The sequence below is a fragment of the Sinocyclocheilus grahami genome, unplaced genomic scaffold, assembly GCF_001515645.1.
Source record: "Sinocyclocheilus grahami isolate Dianchi unplaced genomic scaffold, SAMN03320097.WGS_v1.1 scaffold517.1, whole genome shotgun sequence".
NCBI classification, from domain to species: Eukaryota; Metazoa; Chordata; class Actinopteri; order Cypriniformes; family Cyprinidae; genus Sinocyclocheilus; species Sinocyclocheilus grahami.
In genome coordinates, this window is record NW_015505696.1 from 595,131 (window position 1) to 610,562 (window position 15,432).

A 15,432-nucleotide genomic window follows, 5' to 3' on the forward strand; every position below is an offset into this window, starting at 1 on the left:
TTATTTAATGAATAGAAAATGTAAAAAGAACCGCATTTATTTGAAATACAAATCTTTAATAAAATTAATAAATTTGCTGTCACTTTTGATCAATTTACTGTCCTTGCTGATAAAAGTATTAACTTTAAGTATGAAGTTTTTTGAGTTTTTTTTACCTTAAGGGGTTTGTTGTGTCAAGCTGCTAATTTGTTATCATGATAAACTAACATGATATATGTGACCCTGCAGCACAAAAGCAGTGTTAAGTCACTGGGGTATATTTGTAGCAATAGCCAAAAATACATTGTATGGGTCAAAATTATAGATTTTTCTTTTATGCCAAAAATCATTAGGATATTAAGTAAAGATTATGTCCCGGTTTTTTGAACTTTAAACCGCATAAACACATTTCATTACACCAAATACACAAAATAATGTTCTTTTTAGCAACATCATATGACCCCTTTAAAGTTCACTTCATTGTGATTTTGTGATTAAAGATAAAAAATAATATTATTTAAAAACGATAAAATAGTGAGGTCAATATTCAGTGTAATAAGACAATATTATATTGTAAGGCAAGTGCAGAGAACGAGTGAGTATGTATGTCACTCTAGGCTCTGACGCGTGGGCGTAACGCTCTGACGCGCCGCTCCGGACAATAAAGACGCGCACACACACTGACTTTGCCTGACTGAACACACACAGCTGGAGCAGAGCAACATTACCGCACAGCATTAACATGGGTAAGTGCATTTCACAATGGGTTTATCAATGTTTTCAACTTTAAGATGCTATAAATGAGACAGTTATGTTTGTTTTAATATGTATCTGTTTTACATCACGCTATACAAGGTTAAATTGTGAAATAGTTATTTTATAGATTGATTTCTACTTGTTCTGACATTTAAAAAAACCTAAATGTGCGACCTAACGTAATGCATATATTAAATAATATGTTTGAGCAAAGCCAGTTTATTTGATGTTACCACATGCAGCAAATTTTAGGTTACCTGATGCTTGCATGTTTACACTTATTGATCGATTTAAATGCATTTATCTTATTAAAATTTAAGCTCATTCTTTTATTCATTTATTGTGTGCATGTTGATTTTGTCCATGCATCAATCACATTTTCTAGGATGAGATGCACATGCTGTTGTTTACTTGTTTATATTAACTACTCTATGCAATATTAGGCATAAAGGTTAAATGTATTTACTGTAGTTCTTCATCTCCCCCCCCTAATGAAGCTGGAACACTGTGTTACATTCATTTAAGCATCTCTGGTCTGTGCGAATGGTACACTGTGGTCAGTTATACAGTTTGGTGTTATTATATGGCATGCAACGAGTGTGACAGGTTTATGTAGTGAGTTATAAACTCACTATGTACTGTACTTTCCACGGCTGCATGTGAAGGTTCTTTGAAGAGTCTTAGTGAACGAGGTTCTGTATGGCATGCAAACATTATGTCTTTAGAAGTACAGACAGCTGTTTACCATGTGCTCCACTAACAATATTTACTAAGAGTCATAATGATTAAAATAGCATGCTCGAAAATAGTGACCGAACCATAAATGGAAAATTACAGCAAGAATTTCTTGAGGGAAGAGAATCAAAGACTCATTATTTCTCTCCACTGGTTATAAAAGCTGCTTTCACTTGTTTGTTATCGTTTCATTCATGCAAACACTTCGTTCATGGAAATGTGTGAGCAGATTGTTTGTGACACTGTACGGCTGCAGAATACCTGTGCTGGTTTATCCCGGTTTAACCGTCCACAGCATCAGTCAGTCTGAAAGCTAAACAGAGGTGTGTACGCCAGCACTGAGACACACACAACTCTTTAGACCAGGATTAAAACTCTGCTAAAGATTACGACAGCGGCTTTACTGATAGAAAACAGAGAACACCCCACTGCGCACATCCCCCGTTAAACACAGGCACACACACACACACACACACACTTTCTGTCTGGTCTGAAACTAATTTTCTGGCCGCAGGGTGGTTAGTTTACAACCCACTAAAGAGAGAAACTCAATCTGCATTCCCATGAGTGAGTCTCTATGATTTGAAAGTCCATCCATCTCTGTACCTTTCTATTGTTCCAGACAGACAAAAACTCCCAAAACTTCCCATTAATATCACATAACCCAGATGTGTGATAAAGACCATCACAATATTGTATTATAATGATGTCATTGCAGAAATTTTGCCAAGGTAATCCATCTCATTACAACTTTTTACCCCCCAAAACACTTGAGGACACAAATGAAACTCTGTTTGATGACAGCCTGAAACCAAAATTTTTGATCAACAGATCTAGAAAATGACAGACAATGATTCTCAGATTTCAGCCAAAGAGTCCCACATAATAATAAAATATTATTTAATTGTATTGTATTATTTATTTTATTTTAATAGCTATTTTATTATTTATTTATCATTATATTGAACATTTTTATTTTATTAATAATTAAATAAAATGTAAAACGCATATGAAAAGAATGAAATAAGAGAAATGCTATACATTGAACAGAACTGAATTACTGAGTGTCAGCGGTCAATCAATGACATGCATGCCTCAATGAAGTGTCCTGTTAACCACAAACCACATGCTTCACATGTGCAATGCATTCTTTACATTGCATCTCTTTACCAGACGCTCCTATTAGAAACATTCAAGCGTCTCAATCTCAACAGAACTGAAACACACAGAACAGATTGTGCATTTTACGTCATTCACTGGATAACATTGTACAATCATATTGTTGCTTTTTTTTATTGTGTACTTATAAACAGACACAAACACTTATTGTGACTTTTTTTCAAAACACAGCAGGGAATATAAGTGAACTTCCTTTCTTCCAGGACATCTTAAGACTGAAAGCAGTCGAACCTCACCTCAAGGAAATATCCTGAAAGTAAACAGAACAAATGGGGGAATTTATACTCTTGTGCTATGAATGGCATGCTCATAAATGATGGTCAACAGGAGGTCACACTGTTTGGTCTAAATTTTAGAACCTTGAAATGCCGTGCATAATTGCAGTGCTTTATATGTGTAGGATGAGACTTACTTTAATTCATTAGTCATTGATTGGATGGCGACGTGTCACTATATAGTTACAAAACCTGAACATTAGGCTACTAACAAAATGACATAAAATGTACTCGTTGTTGTTGTTTCGTTCCTGAATGAATCAGTGTTTATGAATGAATCAGTTGAATGAATGATTCAATGACTCGTAAAGACAGTCACTTGTCGCCACCTGCTGGCGTAAAGATGTAACCTGCAGAAAGAATCACTCAAATCCTCACCACACAGGTGGAATGATACAAACAGCTGTTTGACTCTTACGTCAACACTCTTGAAACGCTGCTCAACCAATCAGATTAAAAAAAAAAGCTTTAAGAATAATTATTATCAAAGTCCCGGTTGTTGTTCATAACGGTGTGTGCAGTTATGTTCATGCAGGGAGAGCAGTAAAGATCTTTATCCCGTGTTCATTCAGCTCTGGACATCAGCACCTGGGATCTGGCGTGTCGGTTCAATAACACGGATCACCACACGGAGCTGAACGGCATGGATCGGCTGATCGTACGGAGAGGACAGGCCTTCACCATCAACCTGTACCTGAACTCCGGCTCTTACCAGCCCGGATACAGCCAGCTGCACATCACTGCAGAGACAGGTAATGAATGGAGATCTTAACCTAAAATTTCAATACTCCAGCAAACGGAACATTAAAACGTTGGATAATGCTCTGGCAAGTTATGAACAAACGCTCTTCCGGTAACTTTAATAGAATTTTCATTCAAAGTTATCTGATCTCAAAATATTAGCACAAAAGCATTATTTATACACCATTCATGGAATGTTCTTTCCTGGAATGTTTTAGTTGGACTTTCATCTGTGGTTTTTTTAAATGTTACTATTTGTTTTAGATTTTTATGATATTTAGGAATGTTCCCCTAGCATTTGCATAACCCGGGGGAAAATATTTTTTAAACATTTTAAAAACCTCTGATGTTCAGAGAACATTCAGAAATTATGGTTTTATAACTAAATGGGAATGTTAGCAAATCGTTCTTGGAATAAATAAGGAATATTTTTGTCAGCTGGGACATTATCAAGTGCAGGTATGTGATATTTTAGAACAAAAACAAATGAATTTAGATTTTTTTTTTCTTATGAGAGATTAAATTCAATTCAATTTTTGAAACCAAGTTTTTTTTTGGAGTTATTTTGTACCTAATAAGAGTGTTGACTGACATGTCAGAGGACTTACTAAAATAACCAAATTTGTAAACATTTTTAAAACTCATTCAGAAGAATACCTCTTAACTCTAAACAGACTTTGCTTTTAAAAATGACTATGACAGCAATATAAAAAAAGTTTATAATCAGAATAATCAATTCTCTTTTTGAACAGGAATTCCGCTTACAATATTATATAAGTGATTCTGGAAGCTCGTTACAATTGTTCCTGTTTCCCAAAGTTTTGAACTTTCCCAAGATCATTCTTTATAAGTAAAGATAAAGAAATGAAACATAATACTCAACAAGTGCAGTTGAGGACGGAGGTTAACACTACAGAGAGAATGTCAGGGCTCTTGTTGGACTTTCTGTGTTACAGATTCTGTCATGTGCTGGAGCAGGAACAAGATAACAAAGACATCAGTGAACACAATGGGACACAGCAGTGTGTAAGCGCTGGCGTTCAGACAGGAAAGACTCTGCTCAGACTCAGATAACTCTAATGTCAAGAAAAGAACACCATATGGCATGTTTAATGGAATCTGTGACAAGATATTGCACATGTAAACTCTTTATAAGTTATCAAAAAGTCAAGCACAAAGCTACTGGTTTTGGTGAACGTTCAGAAAACACCTCACTGTCTCTCTTTGTCTTTCTTAGTGGCGTGAGCCAAGCACCACACAACTTCTTTAGAAAAAAGAATAAGTTTAAGCTGAATAGTAAGCACAAACATGTCTTTTGCAGACAGCTACACGACAGTGACAAGCAATTTGTATCATTGAAAGGGAAAATGATGCACTATGTTTCCATCCACATTTTTATGTGAATTTTGGGATGTTGCATAAAAAATGTTAAATCTTAAAATGTGCATAAAAACTTATGTGCATAAAAACTGACACAATCAGATAATCAAAAGATACTTGATGTTTTCATCCGATAATGGAAAATCTGTCATCATTTACTCACCCTCATGTCGTTCCAAAAATATATGAGTTTCCTTCTTCTGCTAAACACAAAAGAAGATATATAAAAAAAAAAGTTTTTAAATTGTGTTTGGTTCATATTGACTTCTATTATATAGACAAAAAAAGGAAATGGAAGAAAAGGAGGCAGAAGGAAGAATTACATACAGGAATGAAAGGACATGAGGGTAGTAAATGATGACAGAATTTTCATTTTTGGGTGGACTATCCTTTATATTTACAGTGGGGGATTTTGTAGTGGGCGGGGCTACCCATCATGACCTTTCAGAAACCAATCAAAATGCCCCATCGTGTCACATGTCATGGTTAGGAACAAAATCTCAGATTTGTGTGAAATTAAAGAATACATCAGACAAGCATTAATTGTTTTCTTACACCCAGACAAACTCAAACGTACCCAAGCTTCAGACACTTTTGTTGTTGTTGTTGTACTGACGGGAACTTCTAATCACTTCTGTGTTAGTCACACTCGAGCACTTTGGCGCGAGTTCACAGGAGTGCTTTTCTGGAAGACGTCCAAATCTGAGCACATGGAATTGCAGTGTGTGCATTTGTCCGGCGGCCTTTAAACGCGGGGTCAGTGAGAGCTCACATTCCCAGAGATTCAGAGACTGCTGCCACATTCCTGAACGCCGTTTAGGATTGAAGGAGAGGGGGATTTTGATGTGCATATGGAGAAATATTCTGATGTTATCTGTGAAGGTCTTTAAGTCCAGAACAATGTGAACTTTGCGACAAGCTGAGGGGCCTAATTACATGAGCTCAGATGAAACAATGCATCCCTACAGGACCCTTCACACTCCATGCGGAAAAGTTTGACATGCAACAAAGCAACCCTTTTAAAACCAGCAACATTATAGTGGCTGCATTTTAGAAGATACTTTTAAGATTCATCATAAAAACAGTGGACTTGTTGATGATTTTATTTCACTGAGCTTGTTGGGGTTGCGTTCTGGGGTTGCGTTATCCATGAAGGATACATGCACTGCTGCCTAAATTAATATGAATGAAAAACATTTACTTTAGAGCAAATGTAGTTCTTATTGACGGTAGTAAAAATATTTAATGTTTTATTTTATTTAAAAAAAAGTCTCACCAAGTCTGCATTTATTTGATCAAAAATACATATATATTTTGACACTTAAAATAAGTGTTTTCTATTTGAATATATTTAAAATGTTATTTATATCTGTAATACAATGCTGAATTTACTCCGGTCTTCAGAAGTCCTTCAGAAATCATTCTAAGATGCTGATTTGCTGTTCAAGAAACATTTCTGATTATTATCAATGTTGAAAACATTGATAATGTCGTGCAGGATTCTCTGATGAATGAAAAGTTCAAAAGAAGAGCATTTATCAGAAATGGAAATCTTTTGTAACATTACGTCTTTACCGTCATTTTTGGTCAATTTAATGCATCCTTGCTGAATAAAAGTATTAATTTCATTCCTAAATTTGAATTGCACAGCTTTAAACTTCTAAACATTTATTTAAAAATTGAAACATTTTGGAAAATTAAAAATATGTATATCTTCCCTGACCACTTTGTAATTGACCCATACACAGCATTTAACCATATTTTGGGTAATTTGCATAAAATTCCATTTGAAACTTGCATCAGAAAACAGCATTTTTTTAGGTAGGTAGGATCGGTCAGTAACAAAGCCCATTTTGATTTAGATCATCTTTGATTATTTTTTACCTGTTTGTTGGCTAGGCCCTCAGCCGGAAGAGCAGTATGGCACCAGGGCCGTGTTCGGCCTCAGCGATGAGATCGACGACACGCGCTGGAGCGCAGCGGTCAGCAGTCCAATCAATTTAATGCATCCTTGCTGAATAAAAGTATTAATTTCATTCCTAAATTTGAATTGCACAGCTTTAAACTTCTAAACATTTATTTAAAAATTGAAACATTTTGGAAAATTAAAAATATGTATATCTTCCCTGACCACTTTGTAATTGACCCATACACAGCATTTAACCATATTTTGGGTAATTTGCATAAAATTCCATTTGAAACTTGCATCAGAAAACAGCATTTTTTTTCATCAGTTGATAAGGTAGGATCGGTCAGTAACAAAGCCCATTTTGATTTAGATCATCTTTGATTATTTTTTACCTGTTTGTTGGCTAGGCCCTCAGCCGGAAGAGCAGTATGGCACCAGGGCCGTGTTCGGCCTCAGCGATGAGATCGACGACACGCGCTGGAGCGCAGCGGTCAGCAGTCCAACCGGAGACACTGTTTGTCTTTCTGTCTGCGCCGCTCCTGACGCTCCCATCGGCCGGTACGTCCTGACTCTAGATGGGCGCATCCAGTTCGACTTCATACTGCTCTTCAATCCCTGGTGCCCACGTGAGTGAAAACAGATGCGTTTGGGTGTTCTTCACGCACACGCCTTAAGGTTATAGACACAGATATCCTGTTCTTTATATGAACTGATGGCAGAGACAGATGAGTAAGATCTCTGCATACTCAACCCATTCTCTGATTTACAGGAGATGTGGTCTACATAGACAGCGAGGAGAAACTGGCAGAGTATGTTCTGGCTCAGGATGGGATCATCTTCAGGGGCAATGCCGAATACCCAGTCCCCATAGCCTGGTATTTTGGACAGGTACCAACAAACAAACACACCATTACACATGTTCACAATCTAGCTGCGTTTGATATGCTGATCTCACCTCCTAAAAACACAAACACATGAGTTCTGCTCAAAAGACAGTCTAACACGTGACAGCCGAGACACGAATGAAGGTAAATAACATGAAAAAGAAGAAATAGCTGGTGAGGAACATTTCACATTTGTTTAGTATTATTACTGTGTATTAATTAACATTATTTTGTAATTCTGTTTTAAGTTTTTGTCATTTTTATAATTTTTTTGAGTATGTCTGATCTTATTAATTTTATTTCAGTTTAGTTTTTTAGTAATTATTATTTTTTTATTTGTTTTCATTTTAATTTTAGTAAAAGTTTAGTAATTCTGTTTTGCATTTTTTGTTGTTGTTATTAGTTAATATGTCTGGTTTAGTTATTTTAATTATTTCATTTTTATTTCATTTTTATTTAGTAGTTTCAGTACTTCAACTTAAACCAAACAAAAATCTGAAATTTTGCTTTGGCAAATAACTGAAATAAAATGTAAATAAAATAAAAGTTTAATAAAATAAAATAAAATGCACATATGTAATATATGTATATACAGTATATATATTCTATATTTTATTTCTGTTAACATTTATTTTATTTCAATTAACACTTTTTATAGTTTTAGTTTTAGTTAACAATAACCACACTGATCCAAATCACCCCCAAAATGAAAAGCTTGATAAAAAATGTTTGAAAAAATACATTTTTTTGTATTATTATTTATTTATTTTCATTTTAAATATGATATTCTGTACAGTATTTCATGTGGGTCATCTGCTCTTCCAATAAAAATTTGGAGTTGATATTGAGATCTCTTGTTTTTGATTGAAGACTTCTGAGTGCAGTTTGAGATATTATTGAGATTCTGTGACTCAGTGTGAGACACTGAATCAAATCATCTGAGATGTCAGGAGTTTCAGAACGATATCATGTGTTCTCCATTTAATCTAATTGCTTGCTTGCTCAGATTTTTCATTTCTGAAGGCATTTTGGGGGAAAATACTTTTTTTGTAAATGTTAATTGTGATGTGCAGGAGTGCATTATTTGCTCATTGATTGTGGCTCTGTTGTGTTTGTCCTGTAGTTCGAGGAGGGCATACTGGACGCTTGTTTGAGAATCCTGGACATGAACCCTAAACACAGTAGGAACCCTGGGAAGGACTGTTCTGGACGCAGAAACGTCATTTATGTCACAAGAGTGCTGAGTGCTATGGTCCGTACTCTAATACACACACACAAATGAAAAATTGTCCGCTTTTAATTGGATGCAACTGTTTTCATCAAAACTTCACAGAAGTGAATGAAACATACTCTGCTGTTCAAAAGTTTGGGGTCAGTAAGATTTTCATTTTAAAATCAATTAATACTTTTATTCATCAAGGACGCATTAAATTGATCAAAAGTGACAGTAAATACATTTATAATGTTACAAAAGATTCCTATTACAAGTAAATGCTGTTCTTTTGAACTTTTTATTCATCAAAATATCTTTAAATACAAAATGTTTCCATAAAAATATTGTGCAGCACAACTGTTTTCAACATTGATAATAATCAGAAATGTTTCTTGAGCAGAAAATCAGCATATTAGAATGATTTCTGAAGATCACGTGACACTGAAGACTGCAGTAATGATGCTGAAAATTCAGCTTTGATCACCGCAATAAATTATATTTGAACATATATTCACATAGAAAACAGCTATTTTAAATTGTAATAATATTTTACAATTTATTACAGTTTTTACTGTATTTTTTATCAAATAAATGAAGCCTTGGTGAGCAGAAGAGACTTCTTTCAAACACTTTTTAACAAATCTTAGAAACTCCAAACTTCTGAATGAGTGTATAAACGCTTTAGTATAATATAAAACGTTATTTCTTTAAACAGTAAAACAGTAGAAAATAGAGCCAGCTATGGATTTATATCCCACACAATGCATCAACTTTGAAAAAAAAAAAGTAATATATTGATAATAATCAGAAAAGTTTTTTTTGTAGTTAGCAGACATCAGGATGATGTTCTCTCATTCCTCCACAGATCAACAGCAATGACCGGGACTACGGCGTGCTGGAGGGCTGCTGGAAGGACACGTTTGACGGCGGCGTGAGCCCCATGTCCTGGAGAGGAAGCGTTCAGATCCTGAGAACGTGGAGCAGCACTTCCTGTCTGCCGGTGCGCTTCGGCCAGTGCTGGGTGTTCGCAGCTGTCGCCTGTACAGGTATCAGCTGACCCTGTTAGATGATGGAGTGCTTCTCAGCTGCTGGGTTGATAAATGCAAATGATAACATGCATCTAAACAGTGGTTCTCAGCACATTTCCAAGGGGGCCGTAATATGACTTGAAATTATTTTAAAAAAGACAAAGCACTCTTTAAAATAAGCTAAAACACCCAAAATAGAGATTTTTCCTCATCAACTGAGATTTTTTTTGTGAACCAGGGTTTTGGAAAACCTGGATATGTGAGACAATGTTGATTTCTAGACCTGCAGAATTCATGGAAATTAATACAACCTTTAAAAGTCACATATAGTAGTCTATAATCACAAATGACTGGAAAAATCATATAAATTCACTGGTCATAAAGAGTGTGAACCCATAAGAACATTCAGTTCTTAATTAAAACATCTTAACATATTGCTACTCATAATTAGGCTTGCCGCGATAGACGGTGCTGACGGTGATACTGTTGTTAAGCCGCAACACCAGTTACGTCTCTTGCCCACCACGGCACTGACCCCCACCGTCGTTTAGATTTTTTTATGGTAATAAAAATAATTTAGTTCAGTAAAAGAACAGACACTACAATTAAAAACTGAACGCGGCTGCTCAATGCAGCGTGCCGCACGACCGTCTCATCACAGATCAGATTTCATTTCTCCAGTGAGGAGAGTGAGTCGAGCTGACTAACAAGAAGAGTGAGGCGAAACAGACAAGATGATCGCGGATGATTTGGTTTCGAAACGAAATGCAAAAGCACCTGTTTGGCAGTATTTTGGATTTTGAAAAGCCTGTTGACTTCTGCCGTTTATCTAAGCTGATTTTGGAAGTTTTTTAAACATTCGTTTCTTATTTAATTGGTTCCACATTGTTTGCTGATTTTTACTTTATTTAAACTTTGTGTAATTTATTTATTTTATTTTACATCAAGGTGTATGCCGTGCCTCCAAGCTTTCTTATTCGTTTTGCTAATAAACTTTCTACGTTTCTTATTTATTTGGTTATATATTATACGTTTACTTGTTTACAGTTGTGTATAGGCTACCTATTTAAACTTTATGCAAGTTATTTGTTATTTTATATTAGGCATAGCCTGCCCTATAGCATGGTGTATTTTTATTTGTTTTGTTAATAAAGTTCTATGTTTTATATATACGCTAAAGTGAGTTTGACATTGTATTTTGTTGTTGCATTCAAGCAATTGACGCCGAATTGTCGCTAAATCGAAAGTGAAAGTAAAATGCGCACGGTGCTTTTAAGCTATTTAAAAGCAAAGGAAAGCGAGGAAAAGAGGGAAAATTCAAACGAACTAAAAACGAACAATTGCTTTACGCCGAATTGCTGCTATTTGAAAGTGAAAGTAAAATGCACACGGTGCTTTTAAGCTATTTAAAAGCGAAGGAAAGCGAGGAAAAGAGGGAAAATTCAAACGAACTAAAAACGAACAATTGCTTTACGCCGAATTGCTGCTATTTGAAAGTGAAAGTAAAATGCACACGGTGCTTTTAAGCTATTTAAAAGCGAAGGAAAGCGAGGAAAAGAGGGAAAATTCAAACGAACTAAAAACGAACAATTGCTTTACGCCGAATTGCTGCTATTTGAAAGTGAAAGCAAAATGCGCACGCTGCCTTTACAAGCTATTTAAAAGCGAAGGAAAAGAGGAAACACCCCTGTCCCCACGGTGTTACCGGTATTACCCGTGTTGTCACACGTCGATTAACCGCTGGGAAAATTTCCTCACCATCACAACCCTACTCATAATTTCCGTAAATAAAAAGTTTGAAGTTTATGGCATGCAGTTATGAGTTTATATCTCGCTATTCTGAGTTTATATTCTGAGCGAAAAAAGTCAGAAGTCCGCCAAAAAAAAAAGTCTCAATTACCCTTTATATTTTTTAATCCTGTGGCAGAAACAAGCTGAGCTTTGTCTGATCTACTGTTTCTTTACACATCAGCAAAAATGTAAATGTTCCTATTTGGACTCTATGTTAATAATTTTACATTTTGTTAGAATTATGCAGTTCAGTAATTTTTTTTTTTCATTCTAAAGACTTATTTGTTGATTTTGTACAATAAACAGTTTTGGTTCTGTGTTAAGTCTCCAGTCAACTTCTAAAGCAAAGCCAGTTGAAAAACTTCAAGATGAAGCAGGTTCTTGTGTTTTTCCTCAGTGTCTCGTGCTCTGGGAATCCCATGCAGGGTGGTAACAAACTTCTATTCCGCCCATGATACCAACAGCAACCTTGTAATCGAGCGTTATCTCAACGAGAAAGGAGAAATAGACAGCAGCACCAGAGATATGATATGGTATGAAGAACCACGTCTTTTATCCAAACATGTTTTAAAACACTTCTATAAAAATAACACATGCAGAAAGTGATTTGTCAGTCAAAAAATACAGAAAGCACATATTTGGATACTTACAGTATGTAAATGTCATTGTATTGGACATTCAACAGTGTTTATCTGCTGTAGGAACTACCACTGCTGGGTCGAGAGCTGGATGACGCGACCTGATCTCCCTCCGGGTTTTGACGGCTGGCAAGCGAGTGACCCGACGCCGCAGGAGAAAAGTGAAGGTGTGCAGACGGCTCTTTCTTTCTGTCATACAGCAAATCAAACATCCCTAAGCTTAAAGGGATAGTTCACCCAAAAATCTAAATTCTGCACAGCAAAAAAAGTATTTTCCATTACAACTACATTCTTAAATCAGGATACATTAATTTGAGAAGCAGAATGACTTGGGATATTAAGTCTTGTTTTTTGAAAAAATATATCAAAATTGAGTTAATGCGTAAAACAAGAAAAGAATCTGCCAATGGGGTCAGAAAAATAAAAATAATTCAAATGGAAAACAAGATAATTTTTCTATAATTGTTTTTCTTACCCTATATTGCCAGATATTTTTATTCTTGTTTTAAGAAATAAACTCAATTAATTTGAGAAGCAGAATGACTTAGGATATTAAGTCTTGTTTTTTGAAAAATATATCAAAATTGAGTTTATGCGAAAAAAAAAAAGAATCTGCCTATTGAATTAAATAAAAATAATTCAAATGCAAAACAACCCTATATTGCCAGATATTTTTTTCTTGTTTTAAGAAATAAAATCACTTAATTTTGATATATTTTTTAGGAAACAAAACTTGAAGTAAAACAAAAAGCAGCAAAATTACTCAAGCTATTAAGTTTTGTTTTCTGAAAAATGTATCAAAATTAAGTTTTTGCTTTATACAAAAAAAAACATATCTGCCAACAAGGAACGAAAAATAATCTTGTTTTCCCATTTGAATTAAATTTATTTTTCTGACCGCATTGGTAGATTGTTTTATTATTTTAAACAAAAGCTCGCTTTTTCAGAAAACAAATCTTAATATCTTAAGTGATTTTGCTTCTAAAATAAATATAGCTTGATTTAAGCATGTTTCAATATTTGTACTGGAAAACAAGACAAATTTTATATTCTCAGGTTTTAAAAAAAGTGTGTGTGTGTGTGTGTGTGTGTGTGTGTGTGTGTGTGTGTGTGTGTGTGTGTGTGTGTATATATATATATATATCCTTTTTTTTTTTTCTTTGAAACCTGAGAAGTTTCTGTCAATAAAAGTCCAGGTAACCAAAACTTAAAAGCAATTTAATCCAAGTCTTGTGAAGAGATACGATTGCTTCATATGATGAACAGATTTAACTCTGTCAAAAAGAAAATTATTTTAAGATCTCAAATAAATAAACTAAAATAAAGCAGCTGAGAAGTGTCTTTCTGTCTCTCAGGTGTGTTCTGCTGCGGGCCGGTTCCTGTACGGGCGATAAAAGAGGGAGAGCTCACCTTCAAATACGACGCTCCGTTTGTGTTCGCGGAGGTGAACGCAGACTTAGTGCACATCCTGAAGTATAACGATGGGAGCACAAGGAAAATCGTGAATGACCAAAAAGTGGGGCAGAAGATCAGCACCAAGAGCGTAGGCCGAGATGAGAGAGAAGACATCACACACCTGTACAAATATCCTGAAGGTAGGAACATGCAAACAAGTGCACTTCCTTTCAATTACCACACGCATGAAGAGGAGGTTGATTTTGTGATAACCTCTTCCAGGTTCTGCGGAGGAGAGGCAGGTTTTCGAGAAAGCAAACCACCAGAACAAGCTGCAGCAGCAGCAAGCGAACCCTGGGCTGCAAATCACCATCAAGCTGTCGACGGGGATCAGGAAGGGCTGCGACTTTGACGTCTTTGCAATCGTGACCAATAACACCGAGGAGGATAAGAAGTGCCGTCTGGTGTTTGCGTCACGCGCCGTGTCGTATAACGGCGTCATCGGGCGCGAGTGCGGTTTCAAAGACCTGCTCAATGTGGCGCTAGCACCTGGAGGAGGTGAGCGGCCTGTCATTACTGCACTGCTCTATGTGTTGATGTGTGATTCAGTGTGCAAAGGTGAGCGCATCTACATAAGCAAGCTCTATTTTGTGCACAGACATTTGATAAAAACATGCTAGCAGTGCATTGGCCAGGCATTCACATAAACAATTACAAATGCATGAAATTAAGCGTTAACGTTAGTTCTGGCAGGTCACGTGAGTCAAGCTTGCATCAGCTGATTCTCAGCTGATCACATCTACCTATAGGAATACGGCACTGTAACAAGTTTGTAGATCGGGAAGAAGGAGGCGGGAACCGGCGAACATTGAAACAAAACTTTAATCAAATAAACAAACACAAAATGAAATTAAAGCGGCAGCCCCTCGCGACTGGACGGGACTGGACGACTGCCGCACACAATACACAAAATAAACTCCAGGCCTGGTCCTCTCTCGTCTTTCACTGTCATCACTCCTCCTTTTTATCCCTCCGGAGCTCCTCCGTGAGACTTGAGACCGGTGAGTGGTGCAGGTGTTGCTCATTATCAATTACTCCACCGGCCTCGCTCCGTTCCCACGACTCTCGGCCCCACCCCCATCGTCACAGACACCTATCGTGGCATTCCTATATAAGCTCTATTCAGTATTATTCAGCAGCTTTTCAGCTTGCTCAGGAGCAAATTACCCTCCTCCATCCCCAGCTCCTCCTTTCGCCACAGTCAGGACTTGGCTTTCTGATATTCCTTGCTAATCAGACTCCTTTATCTTGAATAAAGTGTTACACTTAAATATCATTAAGTACATTAATGAAATCTGCATTGTTCTGTTCTGTTAACCCTTGGGGGGGTATTATTGCTGCTCTCCCTGCTCATTCATGACAGGCTGCATGGATGGGCAGGGAGTTTTTTGCCCAAAACAGAACCATACGCCAAACCAAACTTTATGCTAAATATCTATCATTTTGACGATAGTGGTCCTGACAGAACT

General features: G+C 36.2%; 1 protein-coding gene across 1 annotated transcript in view; it reads left to right on the forward strand.

The window, feature by feature from the left end:
• Nucleotides 1-661: 661 nt before the first annotated feature.
• Nucleotides 662-15,432, forward strand: part of LOC107554881 (protein-glutamine gamma-glutamyltransferase 2-like) — an 18,089-nt gene continuing 3,318 nt past the window's right edge. Inside the window, exons 1-10 of the mRNA XM_016237520.1 lie at nucleotides 662-725; nucleotides 3,497-3,676; nucleotides 7,362-7,580; nucleotides 7,724-7,842; nucleotides 8,962-9,090; nucleotides 9,917-10,097; nucleotides 12,268-12,403; nucleotides 12,572-12,675; nucleotides 13,864-14,103; nucleotides 14,186-14,461. Coding sequence (XP_016093006.1) covers nucleotides 722-725; nucleotides 3,497-3,676; nucleotides 7,362-7,580; nucleotides 7,724-7,842; nucleotides 8,962-9,090; nucleotides 9,917-10,097; nucleotides 12,268-12,403; nucleotides 12,572-12,675; nucleotides 13,864-14,103; nucleotides 14,186-14,461 — 1,588 coding nt within the window. The 5' untranslated portion in view covers nucleotides 662-721. The remainder of the gene's footprint in view (nucleotides 726-3,496; nucleotides 3,677-7,361; nucleotides 7,581-7,723; nucleotides 7,843-8,961; nucleotides 9,091-9,916; nucleotides 10,098-12,267; nucleotides 12,404-12,571; nucleotides 12,676-13,863; nucleotides 14,104-14,185; nucleotides 14,462-15,432) is intronic.